Source organism: Ascaphus truei, chromosome 4 (genome assembly GCF_040206685.1).
Source record: "Ascaphus truei isolate aAscTru1 chromosome 4, aAscTru1.hap1, whole genome shotgun sequence".
NCBI classification, from domain to species: Eukaryota; Metazoa; Chordata; class Amphibia; order Anura; family Ascaphidae; genus Ascaphus; species Ascaphus truei.
In genome coordinates, this window is record NC_134486.1 from 263,292,899 (window position 1) to 263,316,095 (window position 23,197).

A 23,197-nucleotide genomic window follows, 5' to 3' on the forward strand; every position below is an offset into this window, starting at 1 on the left:
TAAAAAAAAAAAAATGATGGTTTCATGTGGGGGCAAAGGGTGTGGGTTGTGTATTGGTGATCCTAACATTGTAATGTTTATTGTGGGCAGAGGGGGTGATTGAAGTGCCAAGTATCCCCTTCACTCCCCCCTCCTACTCCAATAAAGCTTGTTGTCCATTAACCCCTTCATTGCCTTAGCGGTTAGCCGCTAATGTAATGAAGTTGACTGTAAATGCATTTTTATTGCATAGAATTGATGACGGGGGTCTCCGGTGCTGATATTAATGGTATCAGCTCCGGAGACTCCCAGCATCAATCCGATGCAGGAAATAGGCATTTTTTTTTTCTATGTCCCATTTCGCCGCTTTTCGGCAGCTTCTCACCACCCTCTTGCCAACTTTTCCTGGCGGGAGGTTTTTGAGAAAAAAATCTCAATTCTAGAGCGACGATTAGCCTCGATAAGCTAATCGGGGCTACTAGAATAGCACGAGTTTGACAAGCTGGCGATAAGTGGCTTCTCGCTGCGCATTTGGCGATTTAATTATTTTTTTCAGTAAAAAAAATTGCCGAAAAGCTCTCTTATCGCCGACTTATTGGGGCTTACTGAATAGCAGTAGGCTTTTTTCGGGATAAGCTGGCGATAAGTGGCTTATCGCTGCTTACTGCACAGGCCCCTCAGTTTGAATAAAAACTCTCCAACTACCTTTTTATGACTTACAAAGTGTGAGTGGATAACCTATATGTTTATAGGGTTTTACTTTATAATAAACTGTGTTATACTATATTTGTTTCACATAATCTTTATCCCTATATGGTGTTCAATTGACATTGAGAACAAGGTCATCTATGCAGGAGCGGACCCTGCAGCAAAAATCCAGTCCCAGAACGCCAGACAACAAGACATCAAGACAGTGTTCCAGATCCAACTTATTTGGATACAGGCTCATTTAATCCATCTAATTGTGAGTGTGTCTCTTACCATTCACACGTGACACTTATTCAGACATACCACTCAATGTTTGTTTCCCCTCCCCCCCTTTTTCTGCACCTGTCATTCTTTCACAAATATATATATATATGTGTGTGTATATATTTAAATATATATCAAATATACTTTTTTTGCTTCTGTGTGTGTATATATATATTGTGATACCATCACTGTCTCTAGGTGCTGGATTCACAATATAGTATATATATATTATATATATATATAAAAAAAAAAATATATATATATATATATATATATATAAAAAATATATATATGTAGCCCATCGACCCCCCCCCCCCCAACTTTATGTCGGGTACCCTAGGGTGTTCCTTGGTCTGGCTATGCGTCTGAATGTGGTGCATACCTACTGGCAACATGAGGCCCTGAGTCTCCCGCAGTGACATGGGGGACAACAGGAACTGTCTCTGGGGTGGATGCCTTCGTTCTCTTCTAATGGTGCAGCGCCTCCGTCTGTAGTAGGCCCCAGAGATACAGGGTGGAATCCCTACTGCAGAATCCCCTCCCAGGGATGAGAGATTCCAGTCTCACACACTGTCTCTTTAAATAGCAGCAGCTCTTTATTAGCTTCTTCTCAGCAGCAGCAGACATGTACAGTTTATACACAGCCAGCCAGCCAGCTGTCCTCCTTCAGGATTTCCCCTGCCGCCACTCTGGGCCTAAGAGCCACCCAGAGTGGGGCTAGCTCTTCCCTCACCCCCTATGCAGGGTGAGAGGTACTTGGTCCACCTAACTCTAACAGCTCTACTCTTCACACTTAACTCTCCGACTGACTCAGACTACTCACTAGACTAACACTCACCCTCTCTCTAAATAGGAAGTTGCACTTCCATAAGTACAGTAGATTCAGCAGGCACCGCCCCTGTGCCTCTTAATTGGACACAGAGTCAGATGACCTCCCTTCACTATCTCAGGGCAAGTGCTTGAGGTATTGTATTGTATGTCTTTATTTATATAGCGCCAAAAGTGTACTCAGCGCTTCACAAAGAATACAGTACAGGGAATTATAATAATACAATAAGTGCAGCAAAAATCAGACAATAGGAAAGGAAATCCCTGCTCCGAAGAGTTTACAATCTAAGAGGTTTGTGGGGAAACTTACAGAGAGAGCAGGTGAGGGAATAAGTGCTGTAGATGGGTGTGCTTGGCCACAATGGGTGGTATAAGTGACTGTGGGACAGTAGCCACGAGTGCAGGCTTTTGGGATGCTTGATTTGTGGGGCAAGTTTTAAGGTTAGTCAGTTTAGTGTTAAATGAAATGGTTAACACCATTTACAGGGGAAGAGATGACAGGGAGGCGTGGGTAAGATCAGGTGTGTATGTCTGGGTCCAGGCTTAGGGGAGATCCGCAGCAGCAGGAAGGAGTAGATAGAGGGTGTGAATAGAGGATTTGAGTGGGTGCTTTTTATTGAGGGGTAAAGAAGTTGTTGGGAGAGAGGTGCATACATAATGGTGCAGTGGGGAGTGGGGATGTTGGAGAGAACAGAGATGTTCACAAAGGAGTGAGGAAACAGTAAACAGACAAAGAAATAGGGAGGGCATAGTGAGTTACAGGAGGAGAAACTGGCCAGTTATTGAAGGATAGGAAGAGTACAAAGAATCACCTCTTTTAGAAAGTAAATTTCTCAGTTTTAAAGTTGTTGTTCAGAGTTCAGATCCTCCTCAATCTTCACCTCCAATTATAACTCCAAGATTAACTCTGCTACACACTTAAATGTTACACAGCCATATGGCTCACAGCCAAAGTATCATGCCTTAAGTATGCTAAAACACAGTCACATTGACTAATAATTAAGGGAGGGGTCTGCCTAATCAACAGACACACCAAATTGTTAATTACATTTTAGGATCTTGCAAATTGATAGTAGATCCAGTTCACACATACCAATATTAATACATTTTAAAATCTGTAGCAATTGATAGTAGAATCCAGTTCACACATACCTGTTTGAAGAAATAAGTCAGAATGTTAGTCCAGGTATTCAGAATGCATCCATGATTAAAGATATAGAAAGAAAACATCCAGGGATTATAACTCCAAGATTAACTCTGCTACACACTTAAATGTTACACTTTGAAGTTACACAGCCATATGAGGTGGGGGAAACCCATGATAACTCCTGGCAGACCTGCCCTTACACAGGGATTACTGCCATGAGGAGTATAAATATAGACCATAAATTTACCAGGGCTATATATATATATATATTATATATATATAAGCAATACAATACCGCTTGGAAACGAAATCAGCAGGCAGCACTCGAGATTTGAACAAACAAGTGTATTGAAAAAATAAACACAAAACCAATGTTTCGGTCCACGAATGGGACCTTTGTCAAGGTCCCATTCGTGGACCGAAATGTTGGTTTTATGTTTATTTTTTCAATACACTTGTTTGTTCAATTCTGGAGTGCTGCCTGCTGATTTCGTTTCCAAGCGGTATCGTATTGCTTATTCTTCGTTATAGGATCTGCAACCACACCAGTGACTATAATTACGGAGTGCTTTTTGTTCTTTATTTATATATACACACACACACACACACACACACACACACACACACACACATAATATATATATATATACAGTGTTCGACAATTGTATACATTTACTCGCCCGTGGCGGGTGGATTTAACCCCCGGGCGAGTAACTATTGGCCCAAGCAGCACACGTGTGTTTTTTTTAAATTCCCCCGTTCGCGCTGAAATTTCCCTGCTCGCGCTGAAATAAAAAAGAACAAAAAAAACTCCCCTACCTGACTCCTGATTGGCGCGCGCTCCAGGCTTTGTGGGCGCGCGGCCAGGCTCTATATGAGCCCGCCCCCAACGAGCGGCCATTCTGCCTGGAGCTCTGTTGGAGGGTAAGTACTCTCCATGCTGCGGCCCCTCTGCTCCTTCCCTGCGATCCCCCTGGTCCCCACATGGCTCCCTACTCCCCACCGCGGAAGCTCTCCTGTCCCCTGCTCCTGTCCCATTCCTGTCCCCTGCTCCTGTCCCCTCCTCCTGCTCCCTTCCCCTCTTCCTGCTCCTGTCCCCTTCCCCTCCTCCTGTCCCCTTCCCCTCGATCCACCGATCGATGTCAGGGGCGGGAGGTCCCCGCTGCTGCAGCCCGGTTGGCTTGCGGGGGGGGGGGGGGGGCTCGGCCCTCACCACGTGCCTCCCATGCGCCCCCTACGTCCATGATGGTGGGGGGATGTCGGCCTGGCCCCCCCCCCCCCGCCACGAGCATCATGCCGCCGCGGGCTGGGGGGGAAGAAGCAGCCTGCAGCTTGGCCAGGCACTGTGACATGCCGGCGAGGGGAGCAGGGCAGTGGCGGCCACGGCACGGCACGGCAGACTGTCACCTGGGGCGCCCAGTGGGGGATACCTCGCCACGTGCCTCCCACCCACCCTGCTGATTGGGGGGGGGGATGTCGGCCTGCCCCCCACACGAGCGGGAGATGGGCGCGGGTGGGTGGGGGATTTGCGTGGTGCTGGTCGCGGCCTTTCCTCCCCTGTGTTTGTGTGAGAATGTGTGTGTGTGTGTGAGAATGTGTGTGTGTGTGAATGAATGTATGTGTGTATGGGAGTATGTGTATGTGTGTGACACCAGAGGTCCCCCCCAGTCAGTAACCCCCCGTCAGTAACCCCCCCAGTCAGTAACCCCCCCCAGTCAGTCACCCCCCCAGTTAGTAACCTTCCCCCCAGTCAGTCAGTCACCCCCCAACCCCAGTCAGTGTCAGTCACCCCCCACCCCTAGTCAGTGTCAGTCACCCCCCACCCCCAGTCAGTGTCAGTCACCCCCACCCCCAGTCAGTGTCAGTCACCCCCCCACCCCCAGTCAGTGTCAGTCACCCCCCCACCCCCAGTCAGTGTCAGTCACCCCCCCCCCACCCCCAGTCAGTGTCAGTCACCCCCCCCACCCCCAGTCAGTGTCAGTCACCCCCCCACCCCCAGTTAGTGTCAGTCACCCCCCCACCCCCAGTCAGTGTCAGTCACCCCCCCACCCCCAGTCAGTGTCAGTCACCCCCCAACCCCAGTCAGTGTCAGTCACCCCCCCACCCCCAGTCAGTGTCAGTCACCCCCCCACCCCCAGTCAGTCACCCCCCACCCCCAGTCAGTGTCAGTCACCCCCCCACCCCCAGTCAGTGTCAGTCACCCCCCCCACCCCCAGTCAGTGTCAGTCACCCCCCACCCCCAGTCAGTGTCAGTCACTCACCCACCCAGTCACCTCTGCCCCACCCAGCCACTCACCCAGCAAACCACTCAACCAGCCAGTCACTCACCCAGCCTCTCTCTCTGTGTATCGCCCACCCTCTGTGTGTGTCACCCACCGTTTCTCTCCTCTGTCTCCCCCACACTCTCTCTCCCCCCACACACTCTCTCTCCCCCCCACACTCTCTCTCTCCCCCACACTCTCTCTCTCCCCCCCACACTCTCTCTCCCCACCACACTCTCTCTCTCCCCCCCACACTCTCTCTCTCCCCCCCACACTCTCTCTCTCCCACACACTCTCTCTCTCTCTCCCCCACACTCTCTCTCTCCCACACACTCTCTCTCTCTCTCCCCCACACTCTCTCTCTCTCTCTCCCCCACACTCTCTCTCTCTCTCCCCCACTCTCTCTCTCTCTCTCCCCCCCACTCTCTCTCTCTCCCCCCCACACTCTCTCTTTCCCCAACACTCTCTCTCCCCCACACTCTCTCTCCCTCTCTCCCCCACACTCTCTCTCCCTCTCTCCCCCACACACTCTCTCTCTCTCTCCCCCACACTCTCTCTCTCCCCCCACTCTCTCTCTCTCCCCCCCACACTCTCTCTCTCCCCCCCCCACACTCTCTTTCTCTCCCCCACACTCTCTCTCCCTCTCTCCCCCACACTCTCTCTCTCTCTCCCCCACACTCTCTCTCCCTCTCTCCCCCACACTCTCTGTCCCTCTCTCCCCCACACTCTCTCTCCCTCTCTCCCCCACACTCTCTCTCCCTCTCTCCCCCACACGCTCTCTCCCTCTTCCCCACACTCTCTCTCTCTCCCCCACACTCTCTCTCTCTCTCTCCCCCACACTCTCTCTCCCTCTCCCCCACTCTCTCTCTCTCCCCCACACTCTCTCTCCCTCTCTCCCCCACACTCTCTGTCCCTCTCTCCCCCACACTCTCTCTCCCTCTCTCCCCCACACTCTCTCTCCCTCTCTCCCCCACACGCTCTCTCCCTCTTCCCCACACTCTCTCTCTCTCCCCCACACTCTCTCTCTCTCTCTCCCCCACACTCTCTCTCTCTGTCACTCCCACACTCTCTCTCTCTGTCACTCACACTCTGGATCTCTTATTTACCCTATATATCTTAACTGCCCTATACTACACCGAAATCTTAACTACCCTATACTGCTTTCTTCCAGATCTGGCTCAAGCTTCACACGGAAGACATCGGAACCCCCCCCTAACCCAGAAGACAGGTAATGAACACCTCCCCAATGTATAACATTGTGGGAATGAGCGTACCTGGACATTGAGGGACTGCGGATCAGGTAAGATCCCAGGTGGGATTGCTGCTTTAGATATTGTGAAGCGGGGACATCCAGACATTGGTTAAGGGGTTCAGGAAACTAGTCATTCACACCTGGCTTTTATTTCTAGATCCGACATTTACACACACACATGTAACAAGGACTAATTGTAGTATAATGTAATACAATAAATACATTTATGTCAAAAACGAATGTTGTTCTGACTAGGAATTTATTAAATGTATTTTATTTATATATTTTATTTTAAAGCGGGGTTGGGGGCGGGACTAGGGGCGGGGTTGGGGGCGGGACTAGGTGGCGAGTAGATTTTTGGGTTGGGCGAGTAGATTTTTGGGTGATTTGTCGAACACTGTATATATATATATATATATATATATATATATATATATATATATACATACATAACACAAAATGTTTAGGGCACTCTATGTGGGCAAGGTAGGATAAATAACTTATCTTTGTAGATCAGGGTGCTTGCAGTGCAGTCAGGATCACCAGCCAGCAACAAAATAGATCAAAAAAGACACAAGAAAAATGGAGCAACGTTTCGGAACCTAGGGGCATGAGAAAGGACTGGGAGGTCCGAAACGTTGCTCAATTTGTCTTGTGTTTACCCCCGGATGCTTGCAGATGCATTAAACCTGATATATTGTTGATTAATTCTGGTGAGTCCTGCGGATTTTTCTTTTTTGAATGTGTGTTCGTGTGCGTGTGCGCGTGTAATTTGTACAAACAGTTTTAAACAGAAAAACAAAGGGAAAAAAACAAAATAAAGGGCGTTATTGTGAGATGCATTTTAATCCCCCACATACTTTAATCAGAATTAGGGGAAGGACAAAATAAGTTTGTTGTATGTTAATGCTTAAACAGTATATACCTATTAGTGTGTGTACGGTACTGTATGTGTTTGTGGGGGTGTAATATTCATGCATGTGTTGCAGCTCCCTGAATATTTTGCACAAAGATTTGTTTTTTTTTTATAAAATGGCTCTTCTTCCTTGTAAGGTTGCAGACTCCTGCCCTAGACCAACACTTTACTTATCTGTGGTTTCTAGGTGATCACAATTGATGCACCTACAGTACTTGCACCACATTTTGAAACAGTTTAGCGTTTTCACAATTAACCAATTGTGTCATACTTCTTTGGCAGTACTTTCTCTGAGAACTGTTCAGAGAACCTCCCCTTTTATCCGCTTGTCTGGGTGTAATCTGATCGTTCTCCATTAGTTGTTTCAATGAGCATTTCTCTTGGTTCGTCTAGTTGGACCTGTATTTGATGTTCCTACCACAAAAAGACTAGATCTTTATTCACCAAATGGGAAAACATATCTACATTGTTTCCTCTTGACTGAACCAGGTAAAATACTGATTTGTTTCTTTAAGCCACTTTGGACAACCCAGTTGTCAGAAATATCCTCCACAGTGCCCACTCTTCCAGAGGTATTATTATACATCACTGATACACTTTAAAGCAATACGATTCTCTAAATAAATAAGTTCTTTCTCTTCCAACATGGGTGATAACTGTTGTGGATGAATATCAGGAAAAGTATCTAGACCACACACTCTTCTGTGAAAATATCTTTAAAAAAAAGTCAATTTTATTAGGACAACAAAGGTAAAGCCCATCTTTAGGAGACTATTTTCTTGTTTAGTGAGGATGTGGCTAGAGAGGTTGAAAATATTTGTTGGTATTTCCAAACCAGCATACTATTATTTTGTTTTCTTGTATTCACACCTCTCTTCCCTCTGCATGTTTCCCTCTTCCACTTCTCCCCCAATACGGGTCCAGGTGAATATATATATATATATATCCAAGGAATGACCTAGGCGCAAAACATGTGGAGAGAAAAAAAAAAGAAGGGGGGGAGAGAAAATATCATACGATAGTATATCCAAAAACAGATATCTTAGAATGGTGAGATATGCACTTACAGTGATATGTAGATATCTACTGTATGAGCCTTTAGTCCACTCCTGGGACCTGGAACATAGCTTGGAAATGTATATTCCAAAGGGGAGGGAATCTCCCACACACTATCCAATGCACCAACACATGCATAATACTCTCAAAGGCGCGATTATTACTCTCAGCATGTGAGTGCATTACCTGGATGGTATTTTTATTCAATTTTGTATTAAATGATTTTACACTATAGTGTGTTTTTCTCTACCTATCTCCTATTGGGGTTTTCCCTGAGACGGGAGTTACCTGTCTAGGTTCACGTACCACTGCTCAGAGGATCCTGATGCTGCATTGGATAGTGTGTGGGAGATTCCCTCCCCTTTGGCATATACATCTCCAAGCTATGTTCCAGGTCCCAGGGGTGGACTAAAGGCTCATAGATATCTATATATCACTGTAAGTGCATATCTCACCATTCTAAGATATCCGTTTTTGGACATACTATCCTAAGATATTTTCTCTCCCTCCCTTCTTTTTTTTCTCTCCACATGTTTTGCGCCTAGGTCATTCTTTGGACATTTCTCTACATACGGCATTTGTGGAGCCGTGGACCTAAGTAGCAGCAGGCTGTGTAGGGACAGTAAACAGTAAGGTTTAACACCTCTCACTGTGTGCTATATTTTAAATGATATATTATAGATAAATGTTTTAAGTTGTGCTGTTTGTATTTTGTTTCAGAGATATATATATATATATATGGCCTTGCGCTTACAGAGGCCTCACGCTCTTCCCAGGCCTAACTTCCATAATCACAGTTTAATAATTGTCATGGTTAAATTAACCACCACAAAATTTGAACTGTGATTACCGGAGTTGGGCAGGGGAAGAGCGTAGGCTCCTATAATCGAAGCATCTCCTCCTGCTACGACGCGTCGTCTTGATGATGTGATGTCACATGTGAGGGCGGGCAAGCGGCCCCACACATCACTTGATGTCGCGTTGTCAAGGTGACGCATTATTGAATGGTAGCAGGAGGACATGCCAGTTCTGGAGGCAGTAAGAGGCCCGCATGCACCGGATCTCGCCATACTCCCAGCCGGCCCGGGACTATACCTAGGGGCCTTAGTATCATAAAGAATGCAACATTTGAACTACAAGAAGTAAAGTACAACAAATAATGGAATAATAGTTTAGACACATGTTCTTTCAACTTGATGAGACTTAAATTAAGAGAAGAGAAACAAAAAATGGTAGAACATATTGAAAACATCCAAGAAAAATTAGAAGGATTTAAGGCCGATTAAGAATGTCGCAACTTTGATGCTGTTATTAATAGAAGGTTTAGAGAAAGTCATCGTTTTGACCAAATTAAAAAAGCTGTCAAGAGATCAGAAAGATCATCTCTATCAAAGACAAAGAAATTGGAATAGATTCAGCACTAATAATCTATATAGATCATATAAAGAGGCACTAAGTGGTAGGAATATATTTAAAGAGAGGAACAATTCAACTTACATCAGGAAGAATCAAACAGGTGAAAATAAAAGCTACAAGAGAACCTTGAGAGACTATAAAGAACTAGCTGAAAGTACCCAGCGTTGCTAGAGAATTCTAAGAAACCAACCTCATCTCTCCCCTCCTCCTCTCACTCCCCCTCTTCCTCTCACTCCCCCGCTTCATCTTTCCTTCCCCTCATCTCTCTCCTTCCCATCAGTTTCCTTTAATCCTTATGTTGTCCCCAATTCTTTCCGCCTCTCTCCTTCTCCAGCATTTTTACTTTCTCCACACGTGCCAACTGACTTCCTCTTTCTTTCTTCGTCTGCTTCCTGTGTAAAGGTTATGGCTATCTGACTATCCATATCTGCTAACAGGCTATGTGCATTATGATGTCACCAGTATGATGTCACGCGCTGGATACATAGCCTACCCTGACAACACACAGTGGCCGACTTGCTTGAGAAATTGTAATAACTCATAGAATTAAAAATAGAATGTAACTAAATAAACACAGCAGAGAGATGTTGGCAGACCGCCAAAAGGCGCCACACGCAAAAATTAGCCAGCCACAGAGGTTGAAGTAAAAAACGATTTTATCACCAATAGTAGGTCACACTGACCTGTTTCGCTTAGAAGAGCTTTATCAATGTTGAATTCAAACAGCGTTATTTACATGCATATATTTATTTAATGCAGTATCATTATGCATCTATGTAAGTATTGCTTCAGTAATTGTTTAACTAACCTGTATTGTTTTATGATTTCTATCTGACACTGGTTATGTTTATAATATATATTAATATTCTTTCCTTTTCCCCTCTTTTCTATCCAGATTATGCTGTCATGTTAATTGTTATTTAAAACAGTATATCTTTTGGTATGTTGTTTTAAACTAATTGACAGCAGCGGGTTCACTGTCCTTTGGGGCAGGCATTTATTGCACCTTTTCTTCTCAGTGCACACTCCTTGACAAAGCGCCCAAGTGGGCGTGAAACGCGTGGGAGGAGGAGTTTTGTTCTATGTCCATTTTTTATGTAGGTCAAAAAGAACTTTTTATTCTCTATCACCTGGTGATTTCCTAATACTTTTTCATCCACTGGAGTGGCAGTCATCTCGATACAGTCTCTTTTGTTGTCCCAATAGTTCTATACCACATCACAAGGTGACCTCAGATGTCCAAGACTGGATTAAGTGCTTAGAGGGAAGTAAAAAGAGGGCCGATTCCCTATTTAGCCTGGTACGCTCATGTAGTAGATCGTTGAGTCCCATGTGTTTAGTAATTTTGTGCACGAGTCATTTAAGTAACTTGTGTTTTCTTCCATGGAAAATGTATGCCATATTGCATCAATTTGCATAATTGTGGGGAAATCTCTGTTTAAACCATAGGGATGCCAGAGCATTTTGTGCTGTGGTTTTATGGGACATTAATTGTTGAGTATTTGTATCTGTTAGGGGTTTGTTTAGTAACAATAACCATGGGGATGGAAATGTCTAAGATTCTTTGGATTAGTTTGTGTATTTTTTCCAAGGTGCCTCTACTTATGGACATGTCCATTACATATGAAGCTATGTTGCTCTTCATCCGCAACCCTTTGGGAAAATGGGTGTCGTGCCTGGGAATATATGGGCCATTTTTTCTGGGGTTTGGTACCATCTGAGCATCACCGTGAAAGTGTTTTCTCGTACAGCGAGCTACAGTTTACCGCTTCAGATTTTTCTGTCCAGTCTTCATTTCTGAGGGTCTCAAAAGACTTTATTGACTGAGCCTCTACCATGTCCTTGATTCTGGTTATATTTTTATTTTGTCATATTGTGAAGGTTTTTCTTGATATTCCCAGGAGAAAGATTGGGTTGTCAAATAGTGGTATCGTTTGGGAACTTTTGTTAGATTGCAGTACATTTCTGTTTGCTTGTCTCCATAATTTTAGAGACTGTTGTCTTGTGGGGAGGAATGTATTGTATGGTAACTTTTAGACTTTGGGAACCAAATTAACATGCCTCTATGGGTGTTGTAGTTGTCGCATAGGATTCACTTTCGAGCCACCTTTTCATCTTCAAGTTGGATGCCATGATATTAATTGACATCTGTACGGATCCGTAGTAGTTGAAGAGGCGGGATAGGGCCAGTCCATTATTTATTAGTGAAACTAGATTTCTTTTTAATGGAAGGTGTAACCTCAAAAAAAACACCATCCGAGGGGAAAAACAACATTTAATGAAGAAACATTTGGTAAGATGGGAGATGAAAAAATCAATATCCCCACACACACACAGAAATACATGGAAAAACAAGAACCAATACCAAAAAAGGAACAAAAAAAAAAAAAAGTCAAAAGAGGAAAGGAAAATAGAGGTGAAAAGAAAAACAGGAGAGAATAAGGCCATAATTATACCAAAAACTGCAGAGCTGTAAAGTGATCCAGTGACGTCATCATAGCGACGTCACTGTGCTACATGCCAAAGAGATTTGTAGCGCTACTGCAGGGAGACATGGCAAGACTGGTTGGTTGATGATGCACTGTGATTGGCCATGCAAATAACGTGATGCAGCCGTCTTGTGTCAATAACAAAATCTCAAATCGCTTGAGGAGACAAATGCTTTGCATTATGTCACAGCCCTTATGTCATGCTTGGTACTGTATGTGCACTAGTATTTTTTTTTTCAGGTATGCGGCGTTGCGCCAAGCGCAATTTTTGGTATAATCACGGCCTAACACTGGAGAACATTTTCAATGTATCCAGTCTTACTCTCACACCCGAACAATTACAACTTCTTGGGTTGGGACTTTCTTTTGTACCATCTAATACTGATCCCTTTGAACTCAAATAGATTGTAAACTCCACGGGGCAGGGACCCGTGCCTGCAAAATGTCTCTGTAAAGCGCTACGTAAAACTAGCAGCACTATAGAAGAACATGCTATTAAATTATTAACTTTTCATTGTCAAGAATATCCCGAACATATTTAACCAAGTCTCCCTCTCCTACAGTTACCTTGTCTACCGGGTTTGCTGCTGCCTTCTCTGGGACTTAGGCCTCGGTCATTGACACTTTGCCCGTGCGCAGGTGCGCTGAGGCTCAGGGAAAGCGGTGCTTTCCCTGGCCTTAGAGCGCGAGCCGTCCGTGGGCGGGCCAGTTATGTCACGGAGCTGGTTCGCTCTCATTGGGCGAACCGCTCACATGACCGGCCCTGCGCTCCAGCATGCACAGAAACTTAACTTTTGTTAAGACACACGCAGGCGTGCGCGAGCCCCTGCTAAAGCCACTCTCATTGCAGCTGCAGGGGCTCAGCAAAGCTCAGCCTGGCTCACACTACTATGTCCCAGGCCTTACTCTGTATGTCTTCTCTTGGTTCTCCTGTCCTTGCCCTGCCTTTATAGTTTCCTGTCTTGTTTCATATGCTCTAGACTCTTTTCTGCCAAAGCCCGTTTCTGCCGTGGCCTTAATGTTTAATAAAAGGTCCTTGCCTGCAACTAGTCTTTTCCAATTTTTGTTCCTGTGCCCTGTCCCTGCCATAGCCCCTGTGGATTCCCTGTTGCTGACCCCTGCCCATGACCCAACAACGATACCTTGCTGCCTGCCTGTGTCCCAGATTATGCTTTCGCTTACTCCCTGTTGTTCCAGCTACTAAGGTCCATCCCACACCTGGAGTCCTGATAGTCTTAGACCCCCATAAATTCATCCACAAACTCACCCGCAAAAGGCATTTTCTAAAACAGAACTCTGGTAAAAAACAAACCATTACCAATAATAGAAAATGTGGATAAACATTATTTGATTGCCCTTGAGGTACTCTGGGTAGGTTTGAATAATGAATTTGAGGCTTTAAGCACAATAGATATTGCTGAAACAGAATTAAGGTGCGCTCTGGACTAATGTTGTCTACGTCTAAAAGTGTGGAACAATCCAAGTACTAGTAACCAGAATATGGATATATGATAGAATGCTGCTTGTATAAAATGTTGGCTTAAGACATCAGTATAAGGAATATTTAAAAAAAAAAAACAGCACCAAAAAACACAATAAAATTTATAATGGTTAAAAAAAATATTAATATATTCAAGAGGTAAAAGGCTTGAGACTAGTACAGTGCTGAGTTGAGCAATAATAGAAATAGACAAGTAACAACGTTAAAATATAGCAACAAAGCAGCTGTAGAAACGATAGTTACCAGATCACGAGCTGCTCCCTGCCAAATTGCTTATTCGTAGAGCAACGTAAAGAATGTCCGTACTCCAAAGAAGAATACCGCCGATAGGGAAAGCACCTGCTCCGACTTGGGGAGAGGAATAGTCGGGCTTCAAGGCGGTGAAAGATTTGATTATAGGTAGAAATATGCCTCTGATCGTCACTCCAACCAAATGCCTGCTGCCCGTTGGAGAGATATAAGGTTCCGTTTAGGGACTGCACCCGCTCCTGGTCCTAAGTACCGGGTACCACGTAGCAGAGTCCTCGAGGTGGGGGGCGAGTGGGGAGGAGGCTGAATCACCTTTTAGCGCCGTAGGTGTAATCGGCGTATATAGAGCAACCTCGCTTTCTTAGTAAACCCAATAGGATGTTATAGAAATTGCTATATAGGCAAGAAATTAGCAAAAGTATTCTAAAAAAAAAAAAAAAAAAGATCTTGCTCCAAGAAAAGAACCCTTAAGAGTAATGAATTGACATGGTTACCCCCTAAGCCCTTGGGGAATTACATGTGGAAAATGTTTAGCATGTAAATATATCCATCAAAACCGCGAAACTTTTTAGGCACAAAATGAAACACCTTTGGGTGTCCCAGAACACAAGTCACTACGCTATGGAGACTGGTACCCTGGAGGCCTCATAATGTAGTGCCAACGTAATGGCCAACTGAAGGTTGTGGGGGGTTTTTTGCCAGCTTATTTTGCATCCTCCATGCCCATGCGGTGCAGGATGCAATCTGCACAATGCGGAAATGGAGGTCTCTTCAGTTTCCTGCATAATGTCCCTCACTGCCTATTGAAAGCGGTAACATGACCACACTGTGGCAGAGGAGCCGTGGCACCGACACCACGACCCACAAAATGTTAAGGAACCAAAATAACACAACCCTTTATTATATAGACACATACTTTAATATTGTGAACTTATTGAAACCCTCGTCTGAGCCGGGAAAACTTTAAATTTGATTAGTGCATTAGGCCTAAGTGACTGAGAGACACTGCTAGAGACCTTTATATACCAGTGCGTCTGTATTGTTGTACATATACTTCAATGATAGTTGTGGGGAGAAATCTCACAACTGTAGAGAACTTGTATGCGTGGCTAACAATAGGCATAAATACAAACCGCAAAACCCCCAGAATAGGTCAAAGTAGTGATCTAATCACCAAAATCTTGTAGAATTTTTTTTACATTTTATTTCAGGAACAGTGAAGTGTACGTTTCAGGTCCAAGATGGACTTTATCACCCTGAAAGCGTATTGTGAGTAGAGCTTACCTATGTTTTCTTGTTTTTCACTTTGCATAGGAACCTAAAACAGACTAGAGGTCAAAGCAGATACCCGATATCCTTAAGTTTGACAAAAGATACCAAGATACAATGTGTGGCATACGTGTATACATATAACACACGCACTCTTTGAAAGCCATATAAATGTTAGCACATGTACATACATGGTATGACAGTAGGCCTTGTTACTAGTATGAAAGATGCAAGCACCTATATCACAGCAAAGCTATATGCAGAACCTTTAAACCAAATTAATTACCTTCCAGATCTCCTAGATAGGCGTATGTTACACCTGGTACAGCTAATATATAAATAAATCGCTTAGGTATTTTTCCATACATGGGTTCAGCTGTTATACGGTTGCTAGACAGATGGGGGGGAGGAGACAGATGACGCGGCAAAGGGAATGGAGAGCGATGTGTACTTGGGGCAGGAGGGAGTGCAAAGAGGAGAGACCGCAAGGTGAGGAGGAGGAAACCGTGAGATAGCAAGGAAAAGGAGACAGATGAGTGGGAGAGGAGGGTAGTGTGCACAGAGCGGAGCAGACACCGTAAGGCAGAGAGTGCATGATGGAGGAGAGGATGGTGGTGACAAGAGACAGCAAGGAATTACAGGGAGGGATGTGAGCGTAATGTTTAATTAATATGCTTTAAGAACTGCTCGATCGACGTATGTTACAGCGGGTACAGATATTGCATATGATCTGTGAATAAAGTCATTGTATTAGGCAAATTCACAGTAAGGGCCATTTAAAATGGACCATAATACCCTCCTCTACCCCACCACAAAAAATAACGATTGAAAGTGGTAATGCAACAAATGAAAACCCTAAACCTTAGCATTTCTGTATGAGTGTAATATCAGCTGAACTAGAGAAAAGAACCCCTATACTGAGAGCACTCTGAATTGGCCAGTGAACTTATACTACCGGACCGAAGACCTAGAGATAAAGGTAAGTACACTAAACGAGTTGTAATGATGGATACATTAAAAATAAACTTTATTTGGAGGAATCCTCAATTAAAATACTGATCAGTGAATAAACCTCAGTCTGAGGTGTACCTAAACAAAAATGTGAATGAATAAAATGGGGGGTGGGTAAAATAAAGGGTAGGTAGCCACACTGATTGTAAGTAAATGGGCTCCCAGTCACACAAATAACCAGTATACAGTTACTGAGTGATGACAAAACGGGTTAGTGGACGTGAGCCACAAGCCATGTATATCTGTTGTGAGTTCGTATGGCTGGCTAGAAAAGCTCAGCAATAGAGGGTGTATCCCTTGGCAGATACCGATGTTTGTTATCAGTCTAACAGATTAGTTTGCTCACCGTGTATCACACCCTCCTCATGGAAATATCTCATACGTCACAGAATGGACACACATTGTATGTCCATTGATTGTATTAGGGTAGTGAGAGACGGAAGCTTTGGGATATTTCTATTGAAACGTCATGTCCAAGTGTGATGTCAGAAAGAAAGAGAACCGAGACTGAACATAATGATTTATTATTAAAACCCTATTTACAAAAAGAGAAAATATATACAACACATTTTGTAGGTTATTGTGCAATAGAGACCCATATTTTGTAACATGCAGGTATAGCACATGTATGACTTTACATAATTGCAGCATTAAAGTGGATACAGGGATAACAAACCAGAGAGACCATGTTTATATTAAAATAATAATTTGTGCATCAGTCAACAGTTGTGAAAATAATGTCAACTTTATTATAGTGCAGTTTGAAAATGTTCGTCCTGCCACAATTATAGATCTTTGGCTCATTTAAAATCTAAAATGTTTCTCCCTCTCCCTCCCCCTCCCCCCTCCCTCCCTCCCCCCCCCCCATATTTGCAAGCATTTTTGGAAAAATTTAAGTTTAGGTTTAAAATCAAAATTAGGATGTTGCTTACATTTTTGGCATGTCATTTTCCAGGGTTCACAATCGTGGCTGTTTCTTTTTGTGAAAATACATATAAATATCTAATCTTGATATAGTGACATGGATATGTAGGAATGGAATGCAAAAGCTCATTCGAAGCTGCACAGGAGACTTAACATGGACAACTTTCAAGTTTACTCCAGCATTGATCACATGGAGGTATAAAAATATTGCAAATGAGAAGCAGGACATTACAAGTTTCTCTGTTACAGGATCAAGCTTGGAATTTGAGAGCTTGAAGTCAAAGCACCTTGATTATAATCCTCAGAGATGTTCGCATATGGAATATTACCATCATTCATATGAAAGAAAATGTTTTGTTATAACTTCGGCACTGGGAAATTGAGTTATAGTAATTAAGGGGAGGTTTTCCCATCTTTTATTCTTATGAGCAGGACTCATAATGGTAACTAACGTTAAGGGATATTCCAAAGATCTGCTCAAAAAGCAACACTGGTTTTATTTGACAACTACACAATTCTCTGTAGCAGGAAGCTGCATATAGTGCCACTACTGCCCTTTTAACCAGTCCACACGTGACTAATACTGAAGAAAATTGTGTCACCTAGTATAACCTTAAGAGCACAAATCCTAATTAACAGATTTGAAAAAGAAACAATAAAAAAACACCTTTTCCACCTGTCCAATAAAATATACCACTTAATAAAGCCACCAATTCCTAGAAAAGGAGTATCCTGAAGTGGAATACTCAAACTGTCCTAAATGTGAAGTGTGTAAAACAGTCCTAAATGCCAAAGCATGAGGTTTGGTCAAAATGTGTCCAGACAAAAAAATTGCAAAGGAATTTTTTTTTCATGGCAGACGAGAATTCTTTTGTAAAATAAATATCGTCCATGTTTCATTTCAGTGTCTTCAGAAACATAAAATTACTTCAAAATGTGCCTATAAAATGGATCAATATGGACAGCAAATCAATACTCAAATCACAACCATGTGTTCTTTAGATGGAGGCAAATGAGTAATGAGTACATCCTAGTACTTGTACACTGAGCACCTTCACAGCGTTAGAGGGCACCAACCCTGTGCTTCAGCACTAAAGGGGTTTACACTACTCACAAAGGGGCACCCATTGCATGTTCCGCGTTGTTCCAGGCTTCTAAACATTGGGTCCAATTGTCACCAACACCTGTTTTCTTTTCAAATCGACCTGCGGGCGCTTTCCGCTGGGCTTCAAGAGGTGACGTCCAAACTACAGATAAAAAGTATTGGTAGTGAAGGTAAGACATAAAACCAAAGATTAAATACAACACAGGTTTGTCGCAGATGTAATGGAATATCCATGTCTGTTGAATATTCGCTCACGTCTTCTGAAAGTTAACGTGTTGCAATATACAGCAAGGCCGAGTATCTGCATCGCCATATACTTTCTGCAGTCTCCTGTTGATTGTGTATGCTTGCCTCGCGGTGGTAATTTCCACTGAAACAGTACTCCTACAGAGCAGAGGCTTCTCTGTGTTTGGAAGGTATAATCATATCGCAGACCACTTCAAATGTTAAAAAAATATTTGGAGCACCTTGATAATTGCACATTTTGCTTTGTTTCACTGTTTTATAATAGACTGCGCCCTTATAATATACATTACACGAGTTATCTAAAAATCAGCCTTTACTAGTGTTGAGAAATGCATAGAATACAATAGTGCTGCACAAAGTAAGTTTTAGAAAGTCTTCAGTGATTACCAGTGGTCCACACAGAGAACAAAATGCCTTAGAGGCAGGTGGTTCAAGCGTCAGTGGCTGAAATTATTAGTGGGCAGCAGTAAAGTATTTCTGCTTCCCATAAATAAAATAAGTAACCAAGATTCAGTTATCCCTGAACCAATTTGTGCTTCCTATTTAATGCCCTTTGTGCAATCACATTTCAGTTCTACTTCCAAGCATGAAATGTTGCACCAAGAACAGTATTCAAAGACATTGCTTATTATTCTATTGATTATTACGGTCTTGGCATTGGAAGACTTCATTACAGTGATCCTCCTTTATTATGATATCAATAGCAGCTTTAGAATGTAGAATTGAAATTGAGGCTTTTTACTACCCAACTAATTTCCTCCCTTACACTTTCTACCTAAACAGTAACCTGATCTCCACCCAAACAAAAAACAGTATAGTAGCATAGTATTTTTTCAGGCATTTATAAAAAAAAGGTGCATACTTATCCAACTTTCTTGGCAATATATGAACTTTAACAAGCCTGAAATGTGCAATGTAGCCCTACGGACCAACAGATGAACGCACATATTTCTCAGAATTTGGAATGAATGAAATTGTACATTTTACAGAAAGTGCCATATGTACCGCTGCTGAAATCGCTAGAAATAGTATATGGGACACTGCTTTTGTATGTTTGACAAAGAGCCACGTAGGCTGGACACGGCAGTTTTTTTTTTACTTTGTAGTATTTTGATGGAATAAATGTATATCTTTTATATTTAGCAAGTGCCGTGGCTTCTTGCACTTGCATTATTTTCAGACTAGATAGATATTTTGGATCTATCCACTAGCACCCCAGACAAATAAAGTGGTTTGATCTATTCTTTATATTTTTTTGGAGCGCTCCTTACATATAATTTTTGTTGCAAAGCGTCTGAAGGTATAATGTAGTGATTATACAATTGAAAATCAAGAGAAAATGTGAATCTGAATAAATAGACAAACTTTTTTTTTTTGACGAAGTGAGAAATAAAATATAATCGGCTTCTCCTTTGAAAAATATAGCACCCCAATATATATTCTTGTTGCTACTTGGTATACGAAAAGCAGGTAAGAAATGTGTTTTAATACATTAAGGAATTCTGTACCTGTGGAGTTTCAGGGCTGGAGAACGAAGATTCTTCGGAAGATTTGTTTTCTTTATCGAATGAATTGTTGTTCCTTGTGTGTGCAAACTTCTGCTTTAAAGCATGAGCTATAATAGCCGCTGGATCATTTAAAGAACGCCTTTTCTTGTCTTTTCTAGTTATAGGTGTCCCCCCTGGAGACCTGGGGGGGGGGGGGGTAAACAGAAAGACAAAATAAACATACGCACATGGTGGTGAAGCACGTAATTGCGAGACAAATAGAGGTCACACATGAGGTTGCTGCGTGTGCTCTCATTGGTGAAGCTCCAGACCAGTCGAGAAAGGTTTCATCCAGCTGACGGTGCTCGTGGTCCGAACCCACTACATCTAACCCATCGGCTGTATATCCGAATCTCCCGGTCTGCGTTCCCCGCATTTTCTAAGCACATATGTAACTTTCGATACTTTTTTTTATCATGTTGTCCTTTAGAGGACTTTGAAAAATATATGGTTTGTATTTGTTAAACTGTTCCTCAAGTGCGCTTTCTGCTTTGTCTGTGTGCGTTTCTGACAGTTCCCTTTTGGAAGCTCATATTATAAGGGACTTTAGAGTACTCCTGCACATGGAAAACAGTTGTACATCAGATATATGGTACAACAAGCGCAGATATCCTAAAATGTTGTACATGGTAGCAGAGTAGATACATGGCATATGCAGCACAGCATGGTGGAGCAGGTAGCATATATACCTAATGTTCTCAAACTACTAACCGGAGGCATTCTGCAACCACCTTCGCCAAATACTTAAAGACTGAGTGAGTAGGTGACACTTCTGTTCCAGCACAATCTGTGCCAGATGTTAAAACTTTGCGTTATTGCCATACTTTTGAAAAATGGAGAAACGTAGATGTGGTTTGTGACTTTGAGTTGTGAAACCATAGGTGTCCATAGAATGTCCATAGAAGCCTGGAGAGCTACAAAACGTCGCCCAATCAGAATGCCATGGAGCCATAGTGAACAGTTAACATGGGCTTTGAAAAAGAAGTGCATATTCGGTCTTTAATCGAACCAATGTAGCTTCTTCTACACAACTCATGTTTTCTAGTCATGCATTATATGAATAAAAGCAGTCAGTTTTGGAACATTTTATCTATATTTTCTAAGTGCTGATCCATAATCCTTCTTTCATTTAGAATTAAGCTCCCTTGTAATAGAGCACCTCCCCTATTAGTCTTCAGCTTGAATAGTATCACTTTGCACCACAGGTGGAAAACTACGGTTTGTAGACAGGCAGGCTATGCGCATTTAAATGTAAAACTAGTATACTGAACTTTCGAAAAACTAAAATGTCAGAAAAATTAGGTAAACGGTCTTAAAGACTACAAGGCCGTGATTATACAGGAAAACGCGTGCGGCGCGCTGAAAAACCAACTCAAAAAACCAAAACAAATAGCAGCGCACATACGTGCTGCGGTGCGCGCGCCGCGTGGAGCTGCAGGGTGTCTGCCTCCTGGCGCGATCTGCAGATTTGTTCTTGGCTGGCAACGGCCGCGTCACGTGAGCGGTTCCAGCTAATGAGGGCGAACCGCTCACGGCCACGCCTCCTTGCCTGCTCTCCACCAGCTCCCTGGTATAAATCACTATGCTGCTTGGCAGCAGCGCTAGGTAATGTCACAGAATAGCGCTGCCGCCTTGCAGCATTTGGAAGAATTGAGCCGCTGGCAACAATATCTTTCTTACGGCAACTCTGCCATATTCAGAGAATTATTTAACATGTCACAAATCTTGGCACAATTCAAAAATGAAAAAAAAAAAGTACATTTATATTGGAAAATAAGAAATTAAAAAAATCTTTAAACACATTTGTACAAATATTCACAAAACCAGTGTCCCCACTGTCACGGCTTGTAGAATGGTCAAGCTCGGTGTGCAAAATGTATCAATATTGCACGTCTGATATATATTTATTTATTTTAAGGGTTGCAGCTACCCCGCACATTTTTTGCTTTAGATCCATAACTTTCTAAGCAATACATTTAATACCATCGTATGTGTGGCCAAATTTAGTTTACTATTAACACAAAGCAGTAGGTGGCATTGTACCAACACAACAGGTAAACTCCTATGCCGATTTCACGGCGTTCACTTGGGCTTACCTCTCAACCGCACGCAATCTGATTTTAGTCATATCTTTCAGAACATCCATCATACTGAGAAGCTTGGACTCATCGTCTTTTTCGGCCGTCTCCCTTACTTTTGGGCTATGCTTGTGCGCAGCCTTGCGCAGTTTTATGAGATCTATTGCAGATTTCCTGGAGTCCAATCTAGCAGATGCAATAGGAGGGGGAGGAGGGGGAGGTGGCGGTGGTGTGGGGGCAACAGCCTGATGCAGCAGTGCAGAAAGGGGTGTGGAAAGGGGTGTGGAAGCTAGAGATGGTGGTGGAAGAGCGTTACTGGGACTTCCAAATAAACACAGCGTATCAGAACCTATAAAAAAAAGGTCAGATGGGGAGGGGAAAAAAAATTGTTACCCAAGTTTGGTACTGTATACTACTGCAACAAATGCAGTATGTGCCATAACACTGTACTCTGAAATATTCAAGATTTAAACTTTTCGGGCACAAATGGGCGGACCAATTTTAAATACAATAAAAAAATAAAATTAAAAAAAAAAATCAAGTCTCATCCTCCCTTTCCTCATACCCATTTTTTTTTGTATCCCTGCCCATTCACTTTTAAAATTTATGACAAATGTTCAAAATATTGCATCTCTAATACATGGCGATACGTGGGTTTCCTCCTTTAAAATGTAGAAGGAAGCTGTGAGTGAGAAGTGGCTTACATGAATGCACGCTTTTTGTTTCCTGTATGGCGACAATGGCAGCAATCTGTGCACGAAGCTGCATCAGATCATCTTCCAGGGCTGCTATTTTCTGGATTGCATTGTCAGTCACGGGAAGATGACCCTCGTGTGATGCTCTGCTGCCTGGAAACGTAGGCACCCAACCTGGATTTCCCTCGCCGGGCATTGCCAAAGTCTTTAGCTCACCACTTTTATTTGCTGCCAGATCAGGTCTGATAAAAAAAAT

At 43.1% G+C, this 23,197-nt stretch overlaps 1 protein-coding gene across 3 annotated transcripts in view; it reads right to left on the reverse strand.

Annotated features, from left to right (window-relative positions):
- Nucleotides 1-1,588: 1,588 nt before the first annotated feature.
- MTFR2 (mitochondrial fission regulator 2) overlaps nt 1,589-23,197 on the reverse strand; it is a 35,319-nt gene continuing 13,710 nt past the window's right edge. The window contains exons 6-10 of one of the 3 annotated variants that reach the window (XM_075597418.1): nt 22,951-23,183; nt 22,265-22,595; nt 20,130-20,310; nt 18,385-18,517; nt 1,591-2,931 (exon numbers count right to left, since the gene is read on the reverse strand). In XM_075597418.1, coding sequence (XP_075453533.1) covers nt 18,425-18,517; nt 20,130-20,310; nt 22,265-22,595; nt 22,951-23,183 — 838 coding nt within the window. In that variant the 3' untranslated portion in view covers nt 1,591-2,931; nt 18,385-18,424. Of the gene's footprint in view, nt 2,932-17,209; nt 18,518-20,129; nt 20,311-22,264; nt 22,596-22,950; nt 23,184-23,197 lie in introns of those variants that run through there. The other 2 variants (XM_075597419.1, XM_075597417.1) reach the window with 2 other exon arrangements.